Source organism: Sturnus vulgaris, chromosome 4, assembly GCF_052056855.1.
Source record: "Sturnus vulgaris isolate bStuVul1 chromosome 4, bStuVul1.hap1, whole genome shotgun sequence".
NCBI lineage: Eukaryota > Metazoa > Chordata > Aves > Passeriformes > Sturnidae > Sturnus > Sturnus vulgaris.
The window spans coordinates 12,751,940-12,771,228 of record NC_142246.1 but is presented as its reverse complement, the minus strand read 5'-3'; the positions used below and the strand labels follow the sequence as shown (position 1 = coordinate 12,771,228).

The following is a 19,289-nucleotide window of genomic DNA, read 5'->3' as shown; positions in this document are numbered from 1 at the left end:
GGAAGGGGAGGGGAAGGAAACAGGAAAGGAAGGGGAGGGAGCGGCGGCGGAAGCGGCCGCTGGCGGAGATGGAGCTGGGAGGTGGCCGGAGCCGGTAAGCGCTGGGCTGGGCAGGGCCGGCTCCTGCCCTTCGGGCGCTGTCCCGCCCGTGCCAGGCCGCGCCGCGTTCCCGGGGCTGTGTGTCCGTGTGCTCCTCCCGGCACCGGCCGCTCCCCCGCCCTATCCCCGGGCAGAGCCGGCCCGCGATGAGGCAATCCCTGCCTCTGTCCCCTTCTCTTCGAGCCTGGGCTCCACCCGGGCAAGGCTGAGGGGAGCTGCGCCGTAAATAGCGGCCGTGCCGCAGGGGATCCCCTGCTCGGGAGCGCTCCCCGTGCGGACACACGCGCCCGATGCATGAGGGGCAGGTCACTGCCAAAGGAATTGCAGGATGCCGTGGTGGGAGATGCTCACAGAGAAAGCAAATTAATGTGCTTCCTTGATTTTAAGGCCTGGTCAAAACACGATAAGCATGAATAGAGAAAAAGCACGATATAATAGCCTCCCACCCCCCTCCATGTAATACAGCAGGAGGCAGGGAATCACAGAGTGAAACACGATAAATTAAAATGTGGAACCTATATCGTTCACGAGATTTGAAGATGGAGTGACCACTATCTGGTCATGCTTAGCAGAAGGTGGTTTTCCTGCTTCATTCCTTCGAATAGGAAGGTTTTCCTCCTTCATTCCTGATTAGAAGACTAGAAATTGTGATTGTTCTAATAGTTGGAATTGTTATGTTTACAAGTGCACAGAGGAAGCATTACATCCTTGCAAGAAAAAAAGAAAGGAAGTGTAGAATTCAATGTCAGTGTGTTGTGTTGGAATGTGACTTGTGTTTTCAACCTGTTAAGAGGAGATTTTTATCATTTAGATATTACATTGTATTAAAAACAATACCATGCTAATTTTTCTGATTAATCAGATCCACAGTGGAAATGTACATAGCTAGAACAGCAACAAATGTCTTAAATAATACTAGTACTATGTTCTCTCTTCTGAATTTAGAGAATGAAGAAAATGAGGTTTTACTCTACAAATGCTACTGATTTTATACATGTGATATGTTTTTGTATTAGAATTATTGTGGAGCTTGTCTAAACTGGGGTGCATTTTTTTTGTGGTTATGAAGATCAGTTTATTGGCAGCACCATTAGATTTTTGCAGATGCTCTTTGTTGCAAGCAAGGCTCTGTTAAAATCAGTATTTCATATGTGTATTGCTGTGTATCTGTTGGTGAGCAATACTGTGACTCATCTTTAACCAGAAAAATGTCATTAGCGATCAAATTGCAGGTGTAAACTGAAGTCTGTCTCCTTTGAAAATTAAAATAAATTGTAAAAAGGTTCTTAATATCTTATACTAATTTTGAAATTTAATATTCACCTTATAATTTTATTTCATTGTAGGTAATTTAAGTGGTTTTCTAGCATGGACACTGTTGCTAGCCACAGCTGTCATCTTCTCCAGCAGTTACATGAACAGCGCATTCAGGGGCTTCTCTGTGACTGCATGCTGGTGGTGAAGGGTGTCTGCTTCAAAGCCCACAAAAATGTATTAGCTGCTTTCAGTCAGTATTTCAGGTATGTGATAGAAAATTCTTCTCTTTAAAAAGTTAACTAAATGCTGTTAGCTGAGGTTTTCTCTGAGAATGGTATCTTTTTTTCTGTTGCTTGCAGGCTGCATAATTCTTGGGAGTATAAGGAGAAAAGGGAAATTCTTTGTCCAGAGATAAAACTGTGTCAAGTATTCATACTGTACTCTTTGATTTTCACATTTTCTTGATTTACTTGCTTATAGTGCTTCATATAATGGATTCTGGCATGGACCTGCATTCAGTATTTCACCAGAAACCCATTACTGCTTACAAGGAATAGAGTAGAGTATATGAATAGAGCCAGATAAGGGTTATAATTGATAGAACGTTATCCATTTCCAAATAATGGGACTTGTTTCATCAGTTATAGTCTAAATAAAATGTGACTATATAGGTTAGTGAATCTCTGCTTATTCAGATTCTCAGAGACAACTGTGTTTTAAAGTATACAGGTGGCCCATTACACCACATCACTGCTTTGTTCCCCTTCTGTACTGCCCTCAGTTGTGCCTCCAAATTTTGGAGTGTGCTGGATCTCCCAGCTTAGTATTTTGTAGTAGTTATGAGTAAGCTGTTAGATCTGGCAGTTTTCAGACCTTGATTTTTGAAACATCCCTAAAGTTTGGCTGCTAACTCATTTGTAAGAAACCTATTCTTATGTTATGACCAGGGGAAAAAGATAAGAGGTTCCTTTTTCTCCTCTAGTGGTGTACTCTGATGAAGTGTAATTATGCTCAAAGACCAAATTTTTAAAGTAGTTAAAAAGAACTAAGAGCTCAGCTCCTCTCAATAGCTCAATAGGATATAAGTGGTTAATTAATTTAGGCTCTCAACCCAGATCTGTTCATTATAGTTATGATTTTAATTTAGGTAGGATGGTCTAGATTTATAAAAGTATTTGGATATGGGCACTGGCTTCAGAGTATACCCTGCGTTTCTAAAGTTTCAGCATAGATTCACATTTTCTTAAGATTTAGAGCTCATTGATACCATGCCCACCTTTAAAGAAAATCAAATTTGAGATTAGCCCACAGAGAGGAACCATCAAGTCTGGGGCATTTTTTAGTGTAAGAAAGTAACTACATGAGTGACCTGACCCCATTTATATGTCATTGTTTACTGGATTTTAATGGGAAGATATAAAGTTCTTGATTGAGAGAATATGAACCCACTTGATCTAGGACTGCTTGTGCATATGAAGAACTACATCTCTGATGCCAAGAATACTTTATATCAAATAGTAAGAACTTTTGTGAATTCATTCACTTTAAGGATTCAGTGACAATATAGTGGGTAATGGTTGCACTGCTTTATTAAGATTATGTACCTGCACTCTTCATTATTCTTTTACTTGGTTCTTATCCAGTAAGAAAAAAAACAGTTTAAAAAAGTACCTTTTTTAATATGAGAGAATAAATTGAAAATAATGCCATCTTCTTGTTTAATATTGCTATCCTCTTGTGCATTTGTGGAGAAAGAAATAATGCTAAGAACTTTGATAGGCTTACTGATGGAGTTCAGTGGACGAGCTCAGTTGCCAGAGGAGAAGAGTTTAGCTGACTTTGAGGTCTGTGTTCTCCATTTGGCTAGAAAATTTCTCATGTCCTGTTTGATTTGCCATGATGAAAGGAGAAAAACCATTCTGAGTCAACCAGTTCTGCAAACTGTCCGTAGATACACCACTACACCTAATATATGAAGAATGGTGGATAAGAAACCACAAGCATAGGGTGTTATTTGAAAACATAAAAAAATACAGAATTAAAGTTAGATAAATGATCATTTACTTTGATTTATACTTCAAGTGCACTAATGTAGGACTAATATATAAGACAAGTAATTGCGTTTTGAGAAATTCATCTTCAAAAACACAGCGATCTAGGTAAGGCTTTAGAGTACAAACTTGTTTCATACCAAGCATATTTGAGATGTATGTGTGTTTTCCTTATGGAAATGTGTGTGAATTGTTTGTGTTTGTATTTGAATATTTGCCTTCTTTTATCAGGACCCTTTTCCAGAATTCTTCAGGCCAGAAGAATGATGTGTTTCACTTGGACATTAAAAATGTAGGTGGCATAGGCCAGATCCTGGATTTCATGTACACCTCCCACCTGGATCTTAGTCAGGACAATGTACAAGCTATGCTGGACATTGCACAGTGCCTCCAAGTGCAAAACGTGCTGAACATTTGCCACACGTTTTTAAAGTCTTCCACAGCTGTGGAGCAGGCAGGCAGCATGCCCTGTAATAGTGTATTTTCACTGCAGAATACTTTGGGTACGGATACCAGCTGTGCCAGTGACAGCTATGGGACAAACCTATTGCCTGAGTGCTCAGCTGACACACAAACTAACAAAGTCTTGGCTGAGCACCACTCACATGCATCACAGTCTGTTAATCTGCACACCCCATCGGGTGATGGACAGAAACCACCACAAGATTCCTTAGATGGCAACTGCACAGAGCTTCCATTTAAACAACCAAATTACTACTATAAACTACGCAACTTTTACAGCAAACAGTTCTATAAACAAAACGCTTGCTCTGATCACGAGAGAGGAGCAGAACCATCCTTTTCTTACAACACATCCACGGAAATAAACTCAGTGGAGAATAATTCTTGCACTGTCAATCACTCTGAGTGTATTCTGGAAACTTCTGATCATTTACCGTCAAACTTTCTGGTTCAGCCTGCAAGTGAAGCTGCTCCAGACCAAAATGCAGAGAGCACAGTTGTGCAACCCACCAGACAGATGCGGCTGAAAAAGGCAATACACCTCAAAAAGTTAAATTTTCTAAGATCTCAGAAATCAGCAGAGCAGCCACCCGAGCCCCAAAGAGATGACAGTAGAATAACAGAAGTAATTGAACCTGTAAATGAAAGTACCACAGACACGACAGATGTTAGAGTTACTGATGATAAAGAAGCTGAAGATTTAGTGAATTCAGAGAGTTTTGAACAAACTGTTGAAGTGGAAAGATCTCAAGGTCCTTTGGAACAAGAAGGACAATCACAGACTCTTCAGTCACAGAAACAATATACTTGTGAGTTATGTGGGAAGGCTTTCAAACATCCAAGCAATTTGGAGCTACATAAAAGGTCTCACACAGGTACAGTTATCAGTTACTTGGTCTGCAGACCAAATATTTCAATTACAGAGAATATCTTGCAGTGTCTCTTGATTCAGAGATGGTGGTTAAGGGTCTGCTTTCAAAAGGGTGTGTTTTGTTGTTTTTAAATGGATAATCCTACAGGAATAAAGAACTGTAATACTGAGTTGTAGAAAAGATTTCTTGTGTGTATTTGGCGGTTTGGGTAATTTTTCAAAGAACACCATGTGAATTCAATGAAAATGAAATTTTGATAACAATTTTGGTTTTGTCCTGCATTTAGATGAGTCATTTCTAGTTAGTTTGTCAGGTGGCCTGGATGTTTGAGCCAGATGACAATAAAAGGTGTAAACAAATAAATGGTACTGTAAGTATACTAGAATACCTCTGTTCTCTATGGTCATATATTCATTGTAAGATACAAGTGAATGGGGCTTGGTAGTAATTTTTTTTAATCTGTAGAAATATGTAGAAATTAAAGAAAAACTTTAATTTTGTTTACCTAGAGAGTAAGGCTTTTGCAGGCTGCAGAATAAAAGGGAATTTTGAATTAATGTACTTTGTTTTAAAAACTCACAGGTAATATTTTTAAACCTAACGTAGATTTATTTCTAATTATTTTTTTATTTTAGTGAGAAACAAAACCTAGTTTAACTTCAAATTCTTTAGCTGTTCAATTTAACCAGCATGTCCTATTATTAGATATGCTTCTTTAGAAGAGTTTTAAGGAATTAACTTGGTTAACCAATTGATTCAAAGTTCTTGAGACAGTATTACTCCTGGTTAAGCTCTTGAATATTTTTTGCTTTTCTTTTTCCCTGTATTAAATATACAAATGCATCTCTCTCAATCTTGTCAAATAAACATAACTTTGGAAATGATCATACACGTATTGGTACTTTGACACTAAATATGAAAATCTTAGCAGAATTAATTTATTAATATATAGTAATAAATATTAATATGTTAATATAATTAGTTAATTTTTTAACTGATCCTTAGAATTCAAAGTTTATTTTTCTATTTTATCCATAGAAAAATCTTCTCAGAACCTGAAAATATGAACATTTTGCATTAGCTTCCTGAAGTTTTCAGTTGTTAGCTTTAACTGCTTCTGTATGTTCGTGTTTCTAATTTTTTTTAATTTGTTCTCCTGTGAAAGAGTTGCATATGCGTCTTACCTAGATCCTCTTTTTGCCATGTGTTTTTTTAAATCTTATTATCTAGCTTGAGCTGGTATCAAATAAATGATCCAATAGAAGACAAGAGCATCTAGAAAAGTCCCAGCTAAGGGAGAGACTGCAGCAACATGTCAGTTTGTGCTAGAGAGACCCCAGGATTCAGGAATTCTCTGTTGTTTTTCACACACCATCTTCTTTCAGTAGTTTTAAAAAATTCCAGACTTGAATGCTAGTTAATAAAGCATTAGCATTCTTCTATGGGTGTGCTGAGATGACAAAAGTGTAAGAGCCTAAGTTTAACAAATAATAAGCACATCAAAGGATGGGCAAAACTGAGGCAAGGATATGAGTAGAAATGCCTGTTTGCTTCCCTGTTATTTTTGTTAGGTACACTGGTAGTTAAGTAATGTAAGTGTATGCTAAAAGCCATTTCTATTCATCTGCCTCTTCAGAAAGCATAGCAAATTGCTAATTAATTAATTTTATTTAAAAGCATTCATTTTCTAGAGCTAAGCAGAAGGATTAGCAGGTATTTCAGTATTACAGTGGTCACTGAAAGCCCTCCCAATACAGCTTTGCTGAAGAGATGGAGGAAGCTGAAATGGACATGTCATACTGGCAAACCTGTTTTAAACCCAAAAATGACAGTTCTTGCTACACAAGTGCTGTGGTAGTCTGGTTATCAAGAAAAAGCATGTATGAAATTCTCTGTCTCTGTTCCTGAACATTAGGAACTACTAAAGAATTTGCAGGTTAGCATGAGTGCATTGATGAGTTTTCTATCTAGTGAAGGCAGCCAGAGTGTGTTCACCAGTCATTGTACTGGCATGTCTGGCTGTTTTAATTGTATTGCTCATGGTCATTTAAAGTAATCTCTAAACAGAGCTTACTGCACTGACTTCGGTTGATTTTGGCTGAATGTTATAATTTGTTCTTTATTATTATATTGACTTGTCTAAAAAAAGGAAGCAAGTATATCTCTTATATATAGTCCATACCTGTCCAGGAACATCCAGTGGTTTTGTTGGGGTATTTTATATATTTTCAGGGAACATCTCAAAAGAACAACCCAAATCAAACTCGGGCCAATGGAAAGAACTCTTGGCAGGATGGAATGCCACAGGAACAGAGTAGCACTGCCATGTAATACATTGTTGATCCTCAACATTTTCATTCCGAGCTTTGCTCCAGCAACTTCCAGCATTCCTTGCCTTAGTGAGTACAGCTCCTCACCTTTGTGATCTCATCAGGAACACCACTTCTGCCTTCATGCCTTTCTCCTCTGAACCTGACACAACACTACTTTGATCACTGTTGTGTACTTTATCTTCGCCTCTTCTTGCTGCTGAACAAGAAAGGATACAACAGAAGATAAAAAGTACAAGGCAGCCCAAGGGTTCAAAAGTAAAGTCCCCTGATTAAACACCATTTAAATTGTATTCAGTTACTACTTTTCTCCAGTTTTTCTCTATTGCTTTGATCCAGCCATGGATCCCACTATTGTGTACTTTATCTTCTTGCAGGGTGTTGAACAAGAAGGATACAATCCTGGTGTTCTCAAAGGAGGCTTTTGGTTTGGAATTTATTGGCAGTTGTATAATTGTAGAATCATTTAGATTACCTCGGGAGATCCATGCCAATCTGCTCCAGTTTCCTGTGCAAGGCACATCAAATTAGATCGAGTTTTTTTGCTCATGACATTTTGTAATGAAAATTTTGGTCATATCCAGAGACAGAGTTTCCACAACCTTCAGACAGTCATTCCCAGTGTCTGATCACCCTCGTGGAGTAAAAGATTATTTTCATATATCTAATAAGGAATTTGTCATGATCAAACTTCCATCTCCCACCTCTTGTCCTAAGACTGGGTACCAGGAACAACCTGCCTGCATCTGCCTTCCCAAGCCTGTAGACAGCAGTAAGATTTCCTGTTTGCCTTCTTTTCTTGGGGCTCCAGATATGGTCTCTCCAGTGGCAGGCAGAGAAGAATGTTCAGCTTATTAGTTGCACTCTTACTCATACACTCTCAGGTACAGTGGGGCTAATTGCTCTGAGCAACAGGTTACTTGATAAGCCCAGTGGTTTGGAATTCTATGCAAGTGAAAAATTATTCTCCAAAAACTAATATGATGTTTCTTTTTAAAAAAAATCAATTTGTTTTATCTATATCTTAGGGGAAAAACCTCCAATTCTTTATCCATGAGTACAGTTAGAATGAGGCTGCATGCAGTCTATAATAATAGTTTGGAGAAATTTGAGCCTACAATTCCTTCCCTCTCCCTGTAGTCATTTCAGAGTGAATTCCTGTTTAGATATTATTCTTTAGGTCTCTAGTGACTTTTTTTTTAATATAGGTAATTTCCGCAAAAATTGTTTATTAGTGTTTTTTATCCTCAATTCCTATTATCTTGATGTTTTTATGGCTTTCAGAATCCTTCCCAGTTGCTACAGATCTGGCTCCCTGTTGGTTTCATTTATATTTGTGTTGTCAGTATCAGAATTTTTTTGTTTTGCAAGTTTAAAGCCATAATGAAATCAAGTCTTAGTGATCTTTATAGTTTAGTGACTTTATGGTTTATTTACTAGTTTCATAATTTTTATCTTTAATTGAAGGAAAGCTTTTTAAAAACTGCCAGATTTCCATTGTTCCCTAAGTAGATAGTAGAAAGTAGATAAAGCCTCAAGCTGTCAGACTAACTTCAAAGTTGCAATCTGTGAAGTAACATAACTGTATGTTTACTGTATGTTTTAAAATCTAAAGAGAATTGCATTTAGTCCTTGATCCTAAAAGATGTTGGAAGAACTTCATCTGTTTTTGGCAGGAGGAAAAGAAAATGGAATTCCCACACCTGGATATGGTAGATGTTGCTTGTAACATTTACAAGGATGAAGGAAAAATATTGCTGTAGAGAATACTTAATGGAAGAGAAGCCAATAGGTGTTCTGTAAAGTCAGGAAAATTAAAATTAAAGAAGTAAATAAAAATCTTTAGACATATTTTTTTTAATCATGAACAAGACGAAACACAGTGTAGGATCTCTTTTTCCATTTGGAAATGTTCTGTTTTCAAAATCACATGGATTTACACTAGTTTTGTTGCCCTGCACACGTGGGACAGATTACAAATGTCGTTTAAATGTGCAGTTAGACTCATGAAGGAAGATGATAAATATGACTGTTATTGAATCAATGATATTTGAGCATCGTTTTTGTTTTCAAAATTCTAAAAGATACATATAAAATTTTATCAACAGTGTAAAAACTAGGAAACCAAGAACTAAGCAGGGGAAATTAAAAAAACACTTTTACGAAATACTATAGAGGAGAAAAAGTTATTACAAAAACATACTTGTCTTAACAGCAAGATAATTGAAGTGCTGTACAGTCACATTCTAGATTGAGAGGCAAGTTATTTTGAAAAGCTAAAGTGGGCTGCACCAGTTTTTATTAAAGCTGCTAATCTGTTTTTGGAGATTGAAAGACAATAGTTTTACATGTATAAATTCAGAATTTTGGAGAAAAATACTTGGGTAATCTTCAGGTACTTTTATATAGGATGAGAATTTAAAGGCAAATGTGTATTTTCTGGAAGTGAATGGCTATGTGCTGAGCAGAGATGTTTGGTAGACATTAAAATCAAAAACCACAGTTCTTCCAAATTAGCTTCCCTTCATTCCTCCTCCTTTTTAAGACTGTGTCTCCGTGCAAGGGAAAAAAACAGGTGCCCTTGCCATCACTTTTGTTGTTGGGCCTTGTCATCTATTCTGTTCTTCCTGGTGATATGATACTCCTTTCATTTCAAATCAAAAGTATTTTAAAAAAATTAAAATCTGCACCCATTCATATCCAAACTCTTCTACTTGTTTCGGAAGATAAACTCTGAGCAAGTCTGCCTTACAAACTTTGTGGTAAAAGCTGTTTTTCCCTCTTGAATTTCCCCTTAAGTACATGGGTAAGTGTCCTTTTGGGGATTTTGTTACTCTTACATTGCATGTTTTAAAAGGAAGTGTACCAATTTTAAACATTTTTGTTCTACTGCAACTATTAGAAGTTCTATGTTCTGTTTCTTCTTTTAGGTGAGAAACCTTTTGAATGTAACATTTGTGGGAAACACTTCTCACAGGTGGGAATATTTTATATATTATGGTACTTACACTTGAAATGTGTTTCTAAAAATCTTGGATTTAAATTTGGATTTTTTTTTGTTCTAAGACAGAACTCACTTTAGGGATAAATTATTAAAATGTCATATTTGAAAATAGCATGTTTAATGTTTTAGATTTTTTGATAGATTCTATGTCTTTGATTCTGTCTGCTCTCAGTAGATGTATTATGTATTTTACCTTCAAATGAATGTTTAAGTATACAGAGCCACAGCTATATTTGAAATTCAAAGAACATGAATTTCTAAACTGTTCTTTTGCTTTATGCTTAGAGGTACATTGTGAATAGCATTTTTACAGTGTCTGAAAAAAATGCAGGTTCAAGTTTTATATAATGTTGTATTAACAATACAGTTTTATCTTCCTAAATGACGTAAATTATTAAATAGATTTGAGTCAGATTAAAAAAAATTGTATCCATATAACTGGGCTGAGTTTCTTTCAGTGAGAACTTCAGTGAGCCTGTCCGAAGTGGCAGAACTCAGCTATGATTTTAGAAAAACTTCTTGGGAAATTCCATACTTACATACAGGGCCTAAGCTTTAACTGCTTTATTTGCCCTCCAGTGTTTGCTTCCTGTTTTAGGTACAACAATTAATTTGTATTTCTACAAATTTGGTGCCTGGTTGTCTCACATTTCCAACATGTCTATTTCCTTTCTGATTTTGTGGTTGGGATGTGCCCATGTAAGTACAGCAGACAATAAACAGGTCATATTTTTATACTAAGGTTACATAATTATTGGCAAACAGCTTTGGCATTTCTTATCGGTCCTGGTTTAAGAATTAGAGCTGTATGTTTTTTGCCTACCCACCCACCCTCGTTGTGCTGCTCTCGCTTCACAGCCCACCGTGGGCCTTGTTTGACCCATGAATCTGATGCCTTTGTGTCTTCCACCTTGTTGGTAAATAGGAATATAAGACTGTATCCAGTGAACAGTACTGTTTTAGCATGCTTATTCGGTAATTTTCAGCAAAACTGGGCGTGCTTTTTAGTCAAAGAAGAGCATTTTCATTCATTTTGATGGCTGAACTTATAGTTATTAAAAGAAAAACACGGATATTTCAAATTCCATTAAAAGTACTTTTGGCAAATAGAGTGGTATTGTGTTCTACTGCAGTGAGAAGAGGGGGGAAGTGTCACAGAGTGTATGACACACGACATGCAGTATTCTTTGCTCCTCTTTAATTACAGAAACAAACAAAACCCTTGGCAAAGCTGGAAATTTCTGCCTTTTAATTGAACCCTCCCAAACAGTTTCCCTTCCCTCCGTGTGACCTCACTTGCCTGAAGGTGTAGGTGTAGGTAGATATATATTCATGGACAATTCCTGCACATCCAGCACAGGAGCCAGAGCATTCAGCCTCTGTGCTGCAGTTCTTTCTCTGCTCATAAAGGGCATATTGCATATTGCTTGGTACTTGCTTTTGAATTCTGCAAATAAGTAAGATTCCACTGAGCAGAAAGTAAGATGCAAGGATAATTACTATCTACTTTTTGCTTAAAATACCATCCCCGATCTTGTCCTTTATCTTCTCCTTCTGCAGGCACAGAAATAGAAACACTTTTCTTATTTAAGCCTTCATGTTCTGTGCTTTTGAGACAGTGCAGCTGTTGGGCCTGGTGGGATGTCTGCTCCTGCTGAATGTAGCTGATGTGCTGTGTGTTGGAATGTGGAGCTGAAAATAAAAGAAGTAGGGGAAATTGATGTGGGAACTCATAGTTGGGAACAAACAGCCATAAAAGTCTTTGATTTTTTGAGAAGATTCCCTTTTTACTTCCAAGCCTGCATCTTCCCTTACTGCTTGTACACAGCTTGGTGTGATGTGAACCCTCTCTGGCTGGTGATCCAGGTTATTGTGTTTTTCTTCCTCCTGCAGAGATTCTTTTGGGGCTCACATGCATAAGTTACTTCACTTTGAAAGCTTGCCATTTGAAGGAGAACTAAGTCTGGTGTTTCTCTCTGTTCTCCAAATTTGTACAGAGGTCTGTGTGACCATTTAGAGGATTCTTCTGAGCATTTTTTTGTCTTGCACCAAAATGCAAGCAGAAGTCTCCTTAGGTTTTTTTTCATTGAGATGGCATGTGATGCTTTAACCAAGGTTGTGTGCCAGGTTTAAAGCTTAAGAAAGAATACAAGCTAATGATGTTTTTACTGGTTTTTGTCTTAGCACAGTTAGTAACAAGCTTTGCCCTCATTAGGAGGAAAGAACATTGGCTTGTAATAAAGAAACAGATCTACTTGCTGCTTTCTGTAAAATGTTTTTATTCTTACTTAATATGCCTTTGGGGGAACTGCTTCAAAATAGTTGTTGCACTTCAAAATCACTCTCTGTCTTTATCTGGAATAACTTTCAAAGGCCCATGATAGGGTTTGTTTGTGACATGGATAGAAGTAAAGGCTCTGGTTTTTTTTTCTATGTTTTTCTAAAATGCACTGTGGCATAAAATCCCTTGTCTTAGAAAAGCAAAAATTGTTCAATGGTTCATCATCTTCTTCCCCAGAAATAAGTACCTAATGCCTTTCTTCGAGTGGATTTCAGTATTAGAAAGTTTGGCCTTAGAAAACAGTTGTTCAGTCATGCTGTTGTCTGAAAAAATTTACAGGGGTTAAAGAAAGCTCTTTCAGGGTTCAAACATTGATCCATTTGATACTGTCCTCTGTGTGTGTGCCTGCAGTACTTGAGTTCTGGTATATTGTAAGGTCTGATTACAGTGATAGATCATAACAGGTAATTTATTATTCAAATTAATCAGAAGGAATTAGTCTGGGTCTTATTTTTTGTTATCTTACTGTGACTGATGAGGACATGATAATCTTTGCATCCCAAATTTTCTTTCCTGATGTAAAGGCCTTGATGTTTCCTTAGTTAAATAAAAACCAGGCAATCAAAATAGTTTGAAAACTGACTGTGGATGTGTGCCCAATGGATGTAACATCTGCAGCTCTTCTGCAATGTGTGTCTTGTGGCTTGAGTACTGGACTCAGTGGAGTGGCCATTCACAAGGACCAGTGGCTTTGAAACATTTCCAGAAAAGTTGGACTCAGTAAGAAGGTTTTATCTAGTCATTATCTGGTTTGCTGGCCAGATTAGCATGATTTTTAGAGGAGAGAGGAAAGATATGTGTTAGCAGTAGTCCCATTTGTTCTTTTCTGTACTTCCTGTTCTGTTTTATTTTGGTATGAGTAAATAATTTCAGGTTTGAAGTATCTGAATATTTTATGGATAGAAAAATGCTCACCCTATTCTTTTCTTTTTAACCACCTGGTAGGTGAATTCAGACATCTTTGTGTAATATTTTATTTGTAGGACAGGGAAAGTGAGACTATCATGAACCATATTGCTACTAAGTTAGTAAGTTTTCTTTTTCACTGCCTTCTAGATAGTGTATTTTTCATTTATAACTGGATCTGTTTTCAATCGTAGGTCTTTCCTCTTAGCATTTGATTTCAGACTTTTTGGTTTTATTTTTTTCCCTATTTCTCTTCTTGTCAATGGATAATTGCATACATGAACAATTTGATGCTGAAGTGCATGGTAGTTTGTCTTTACTAGATAAGAAGAGTTCTTACATGCTTTGTAGTCTATGCTGCCTTAGAAGTAGGAATAAAAAGCCAGTCTCATAGTTCCCATCATTGTTTTTTTATCTGTATGCAACAACAGGCAAGCTGAATTAAAATGCTTAAATTGCTCTCTCTTCAGGCAGGTAATCTCCAGACACATTTACGTCGACATTCTGGTGAGAAGCCATACATTTGTGAAATCTGTGGGAAAAGGTGAGTAGAATTGTTCATCTCAGTGAAGTTAGCATGAAAAAATTTGTTCATGTTTTCCACTAATCTTCATGATGAACTACAGGCCAAGAGGTAAGGCAGCATGCTGCTCAGTTTTGTTTAGAAGATGCTGGGTTTAAATGTGTGCTGATGGGATTAAAATACATTAGTGTTTGCAGTTGACTTACTGTAAGATAATCGTGTCACCAGAGCTTGTGGTCTAAATTTTTTGTGTATTGTTATGTAGATAAGAATAGCATTGAGTGAATTATAAGAGTAGTTGTTATATTATATTGTTGTGTTTTATGTATTGTGTTTTATATTGTTGTGTGTATTTTGAACAGAGCGAGTTACAAGAAATTATGCAGATTTTTACCTTTACCTCACATTTTTTTCAATAATTGGTGATACTTTTTTTTTTTTTTTACATTTTATGGAGTTCTGAAGTATGGAAAATCTGACAAATTTAAGCAAAGCATTAAATAATTCTGCTAGCTAACAGGTGACAGAAAATACATACGTACAGGAATAGAATAAAATTCAAAATCAATTAGTAACTGGTAAAAATCAATTAGTAAATGGTAAAAATTTTTCTTGGAAGTTTTTTCCTAGCATAAATTTAATTGGACATTGTCAGTTTAAAAGTGTTTTCTTAATTGCATTCATTTATCTGTGTTTTAGGTCTTAGTCTTTGTTCAGAACATCAGGCATTCATTGAAGCCAATTTCCATATGATAGTTTAGGGAAATAGGGGCCTTATAAAGACACTAATTGGGTTTCTGTGTTGTGTTACAGATTTGCTGCTTCTGGTGATGTTCAGCGTCATATAATTATTCATTCTGGAGAAAAACCTCACCTGTGTGATATCTGTGGCAGAGGTGTGTAAGAACCAAAGCTTCTGCCTCGGGTTTTCTGACTGAAAAGTGAGGAGTCATTTTAATCTCAGAGTCTGTCATATTTTTCTAGGTTTCAGTAACTTCAGTAATTTAAAGGAGCACAAAAAGACTCATACAGCAGATAAAGTATTCACCTGTGATGAATGTGGGAAGTCATTTAATATGCAACGAAAATTGGTAAAGCACAGGATAAGGCACACTGGAGAGAGACCATACAGCTGTTCAGCTTGTGGTAAGGTTCACTGTGCATTACTTGGTTGTGTCTTTGCTTTTTAAATGATGAGTAAAAGTTCCTCTGCCAGCAGAATAGCAATTAATCAAAACTGTTTTAAATTGAAATATCTTGTTGTGGAAGTCAGTCACAAAATTTTTTGTCTTGCATGCTTCATAGGCTTTCATTTGGTGTAATAAACTCCTTCATTTCTCTTAAGTTTAAAAGAGAATTACAGTTGAAAATTAGAGAAAGGAAGTAAGAGGAATCAACATTGTATGTTTGCTAAAGAGCTACTCATAGAAGCTGCATCAAAAATAGATTTTTTTTCAGAATAATTCTTTCTGATGTAAAGTTAGATTTGACATCACTTGGCTATTGATGGGATCTTTTTTTTTTTCCAATTGCATACCATTTGATTTTAACTCCATTCACCCACAGAGTTTGATAATAACAACCTTTTGTTACTTTGCTTCAGCCTCTGGAATAAAATCAAAACTTGATCAGTATTTCAGAACACCCATTTTCAAAATCTGTTAGATAGGCCATACTGCCAGGAGGTCTGAAAGTGGCTTTTGATCCATCAAAGATCAAAGATTTGGTCCATCCTGATCTTATAGGTTACTTAGCACCCCACATAGTATTTTTTTTTGCCATTATGTGCTATTTTCACAGAATTTCATTCATGTTCTGAGGAATCAGCTTTGGAGGAGGGTAGCTTCATATGTTCCAATCCAACTGCAGTATGTTTTATTTGCACTTTCTTAAGGCACAAGAAAAAGCCAATATTATCAGGAGGCCTTGCATCAGAATGAGGAAATAGATACACAGGACACGAAAGCAAAAACAATCAGTTGTGTTGCTGTCATTAAACAAGCTTGCTTTCATTTTGTCTTATAGTAGTCTTTCGAATATTTTTGATTTTAGCCAAGTCATCTTATTCTGAAAAGGCAAAAATTGTGTAAAGAAGATCTGATGAAGCATTAAGAAATCATTCACACTATGCAAAAAATCCAGATGTATTACTCCAGTAATTTTTATTCTTATCATTACTGTTTAATGGATATTCTGAAGAGAAATCTGTTTAGCAAAATTAAAAGTATGCTGCTTAAAATTGAGACTGCAGTTTTATTAGGCAGTCATTTAATATGGTTTGTTTTAGTTGGTATCTGTCCTCGCAACATAAAAGATAAAAAATCACAAGCTTGCTTCTGCTATTTTAAAGACTGTAATGTGTCTGAGTCATATTGTAATTCTGGAAATCATTTCTCTTCTTCTGCTTGTTCTTCTACACTTGGTTCAGTCTCAGACTCTTTTCTTAACAGTATGGTGCTTGAGCTTATTTGAGTCTTTAGCTTTGAAGATAGACAAACAGTTGAATCTTTTTCTGTATTCTAATATTTACAGCAATAAAAAATTACAGTTCTCACACATTCTCTGGCTAGAATATAAAAAAGAGACTGCTGCATTATGTTAGCCTAAAGTTAACAAAAAAGCTAACTTTTGTCAGCAGTTTGAGAGTAGTTCCTTGGTAATGAACAAACCATTTCTTTCTATGATGCAGCTTCTTCTTCTCTGGAAGAATATATTTAGAAGCTTATTAGCATACTGTTTTTCCAGACAGAGAAATTAAATTGATAGTTTAAATTTATTTTTTCTTTGTGAAGATTGAGACAAACTGAGAGCAGTCACAGCTTTCAAGTACTAATGGATATTCCTGTCTCTGGAGACAAAAGCTAAACCCATTCATTGGGAAACACAAGTTAAGAAATCAGATCAAGAAGAAGCAGCAAGCTAATGGAATTGTAAAAATAAATGGAACTTGTTTGAACCTGATCTAGATAAATGACGGGACATACGATACGTTATGGCTTGCTAGTTTCTGTAATTAAAGCATGCTTGTTGGCCCGTGCTGAGAGCCGTGTGTGTGTCCCTGGTGTCTCGCAGGGAAATGCTTTGCCGGCTCTGGTGACCTGCGCAGGCACGTGCGGACGCACACGGGGGAGAAGCCCTACAGCTGCGACACGTGCAGCAAGAGCTTCACGCGCTCCGCCGTGCTGCGGCGCCACACCAAGATGCACTGCAGGGCCTCTGGGGACAGGCCCAGCGCACTCGAGGACTTCACCCAAGCCGTTGAAACCTCTGACCTGGACAAGTCCCAGAGTTCGGACTCTTTTGGCCCAGAAATGTCTGTTACGTTGTTGCCAGTGTCTGTTAAATTTCCCATTCATCCAGCTGGAACCGCGGCGGAATTCGAGGGTTCTGCGGATTCTTACTGTAAGCTGCGATCGATGATCCAGCACCACGACTCGGCCAGCCCAGAGAAGCTCAGCGTGGATTCTGCTAAACTCCTGAAAGGCCAGGCACAGCAGGCCCCAGCCCCAGCCTACGCTTACCCAGACGTGGATGTGTCCTCAGCAGAGGAGCCCCTGCAGTCCGAGGGCATTCCCATGATCCGCTCCTCGGTGGCTGCTCTGGATGGCCACTGCAGCGAGCCCCTGGGCAGCCGGGCCTCCTCTGCTCCATACAAGAGCAACGAGGGGCCCTTCTTCTCCAGCATGACCCTCTGGGGCCTGGCCATGAAGACCTTGCAAAATGAAAGTGAATTGGAGCAATGAGGGCTCAGCTGACTGTGCCAAAACTTCTTAGAGGCATTCCATGCTAACGTGGTTGCAATCGCTCTGCAGCATAGGGAGATGACAGAGAGTTTCTAAGCCAGGTAGCTTGGACACTGACAGGAATCCAAGTGCTGGTTCCCAGAAGCACGTGTAGGCTGCCTTTATTTACACTCAGCAAAGTTTAAATGCACTGTTGGGACCTTTGTTGTTCTGTGACTGCACTGTGTAGCTCCTGTGTTATTGCCATGATTTACTAAAATTTGCCAGCACCTAAATTTACCATGTGACTTGGAATTTTTTTACCTGATAATGGAGAGAAGGATGGCCAGTGTCTAGGTTCGTGATATGGGTACAGTTCCAAGTATGGGTCATCAGAGCTGTGTAAGGGTGTAGATATGACAGGAGGAAAATGCTTAACCAATCCCTAGAGAACCTGAGTTTCAGTAGTGGCTTTCTTACCAGTAGGGTCATCAGTTTACAGGATCTGAGTATTGTGATATTAAATTTAAATGTTAAATACTGGGCAATATTTGTGATAGTGCAAAGTAACTGTATATCTAGAAACTTTATTTTTTTACAACAAAAGCTTTTTTTTAGTATTTTATAAACTATTTTGCACAGCAGATTATTTGTACAATGAAGGCCAAGATCAAGTTGTGAATAAAGGGAAATTGTTTTACATTGCTTGATGTATTTCATCTTTCTGTGAAGGATTTTCAGTAACAGTTCTATCTATTCCAAGTATCCTTACAATGCTAAAGGGGATGCCATCACAAGAAGAGCTGCACTATAAAATAAATGCAATCAATACACCAGTAGGTTGTCTTGTACTTGAATGAGTATAAAACATTGGCTGATTAATGAAATAAATAGACTGTTACAGAGTAGAAACGTTGCTTAGAGGCCTTCTTCTGTTTCAGTGCTTTGAGTAGTTGCTGAATTTCAAAGGGCTTGCTACAGATACATGACATTCTGTGGAAATTTAAAGCTTGGAAAATATTCTTCTGTCTTTTTAAGGTGCTCACCAATTTTTTCCCCCAAGAATTGAAAACTAGTTGTTTCATCTCTAATTGTGTTAACCACCATACACTACAATTTGGGGTTTCACTTCCATACTTCCTTTACTTAGTCCCTGTACCTTCCTGAACTGCTTTCAACCTGAGTTAAAATGAGAGAGTGTTTCTGGCCAGAGTACAGCATGCCTCAGAACAAAAGGAGCAGCCCATTACACTGCCTGTTTGAGTCTCAAAAGATACACATTTCTCTCAATAGTCATTTAATGTTATGAAAACCTTTTTTACTGCATTAGCAGAACAGTGAAAAAAATTAGACACCAAACTGGAGACCAAATTGGTTTTTTTTTTCACCTTTTCCTTGTAGTGCACATATACTAGAAAACTTAAAAATAGTATTTTTCCAGCCAGTGAAATCAAAAAACAAAAGCTTTTGCAGGGTGTGTGTGTTAAAAATAGCACATAGTCTAGCTGAACACAGTCCCACATGGACTAATCAGGGAACATTTTATATATGTGAACCCTTAGCTCTCCCCTCACTCTTTGTTTTTTGCATTATTTGCTTTGGAACACTGCAGTTCCCTGTGGGAATTGCCCACGTGCCATTCTACAGTCCAGGTATTACAGTTCTGTCCCTGACCACGTGTGCTCATGCTCACTCTCACTCTGCTTTCCTTGCACTGGTGCC

At 37.5% G+C, this 19,289-nt stretch overlaps 1 protein-coding gene across 1 annotated transcript; it reads left to right on the top strand.

Moving 5' to 3' along the window:
- The first annotated feature begins 14 nt into the window (after window positions 1-14).
- ZBTB49 (zinc finger and BTB domain containing 49) lies at window positions 15-18,267 on the top strand. Its single transcript, XM_014883205.2, has 8 exons — window positions 15-94; window positions 1,446-1,619; window positions 3,639-4,744; window positions 10,002-10,048; window positions 13,793-13,866; window positions 14,659-14,741; window positions 14,830-14,991; window positions 16,918-18,267. The coding sequence occupies exons 2-8, from the start codon at window positions 1,468-1,470 to the stop codon at window positions 17,586-17,588; spliced, it is 2,295 nt and encodes a 764-aa protein (XP_014738691.2). The 5' UTR covers window positions 15-94; window positions 1,446-1,467; the 3' UTR covers window positions 17,589-18,267.
- The last annotated feature ends 1,022 nt before the right edge of the window (window positions 18,268-19,289 follow it).

Bases quoted from the DNA above. Each gene is read 5' to 3' on its own strand.
- ZBTB49 (XM_014883205.2), top strand. From the start codon at position 1,468: ATGGACACTGTTGCTAGCCACAGCTGTCATCTTCTCCAGCAGTTACAT. The intron at 14,742-14,829 runs GTGTGTAAGAAC...ATATTTTTCTAG, and splicing joins GTGTGATATCTGTGGCAGAG to GTTTCAGTAACTTCAGTAAT. The intron at 14,992-16,917 runs GTAAGGTTCACT...GGTGTCTCGCAG, and splicing joins ATACAGCTGTTCAGCTTGTG to GGAAATGCTTTGCCGGCTCT.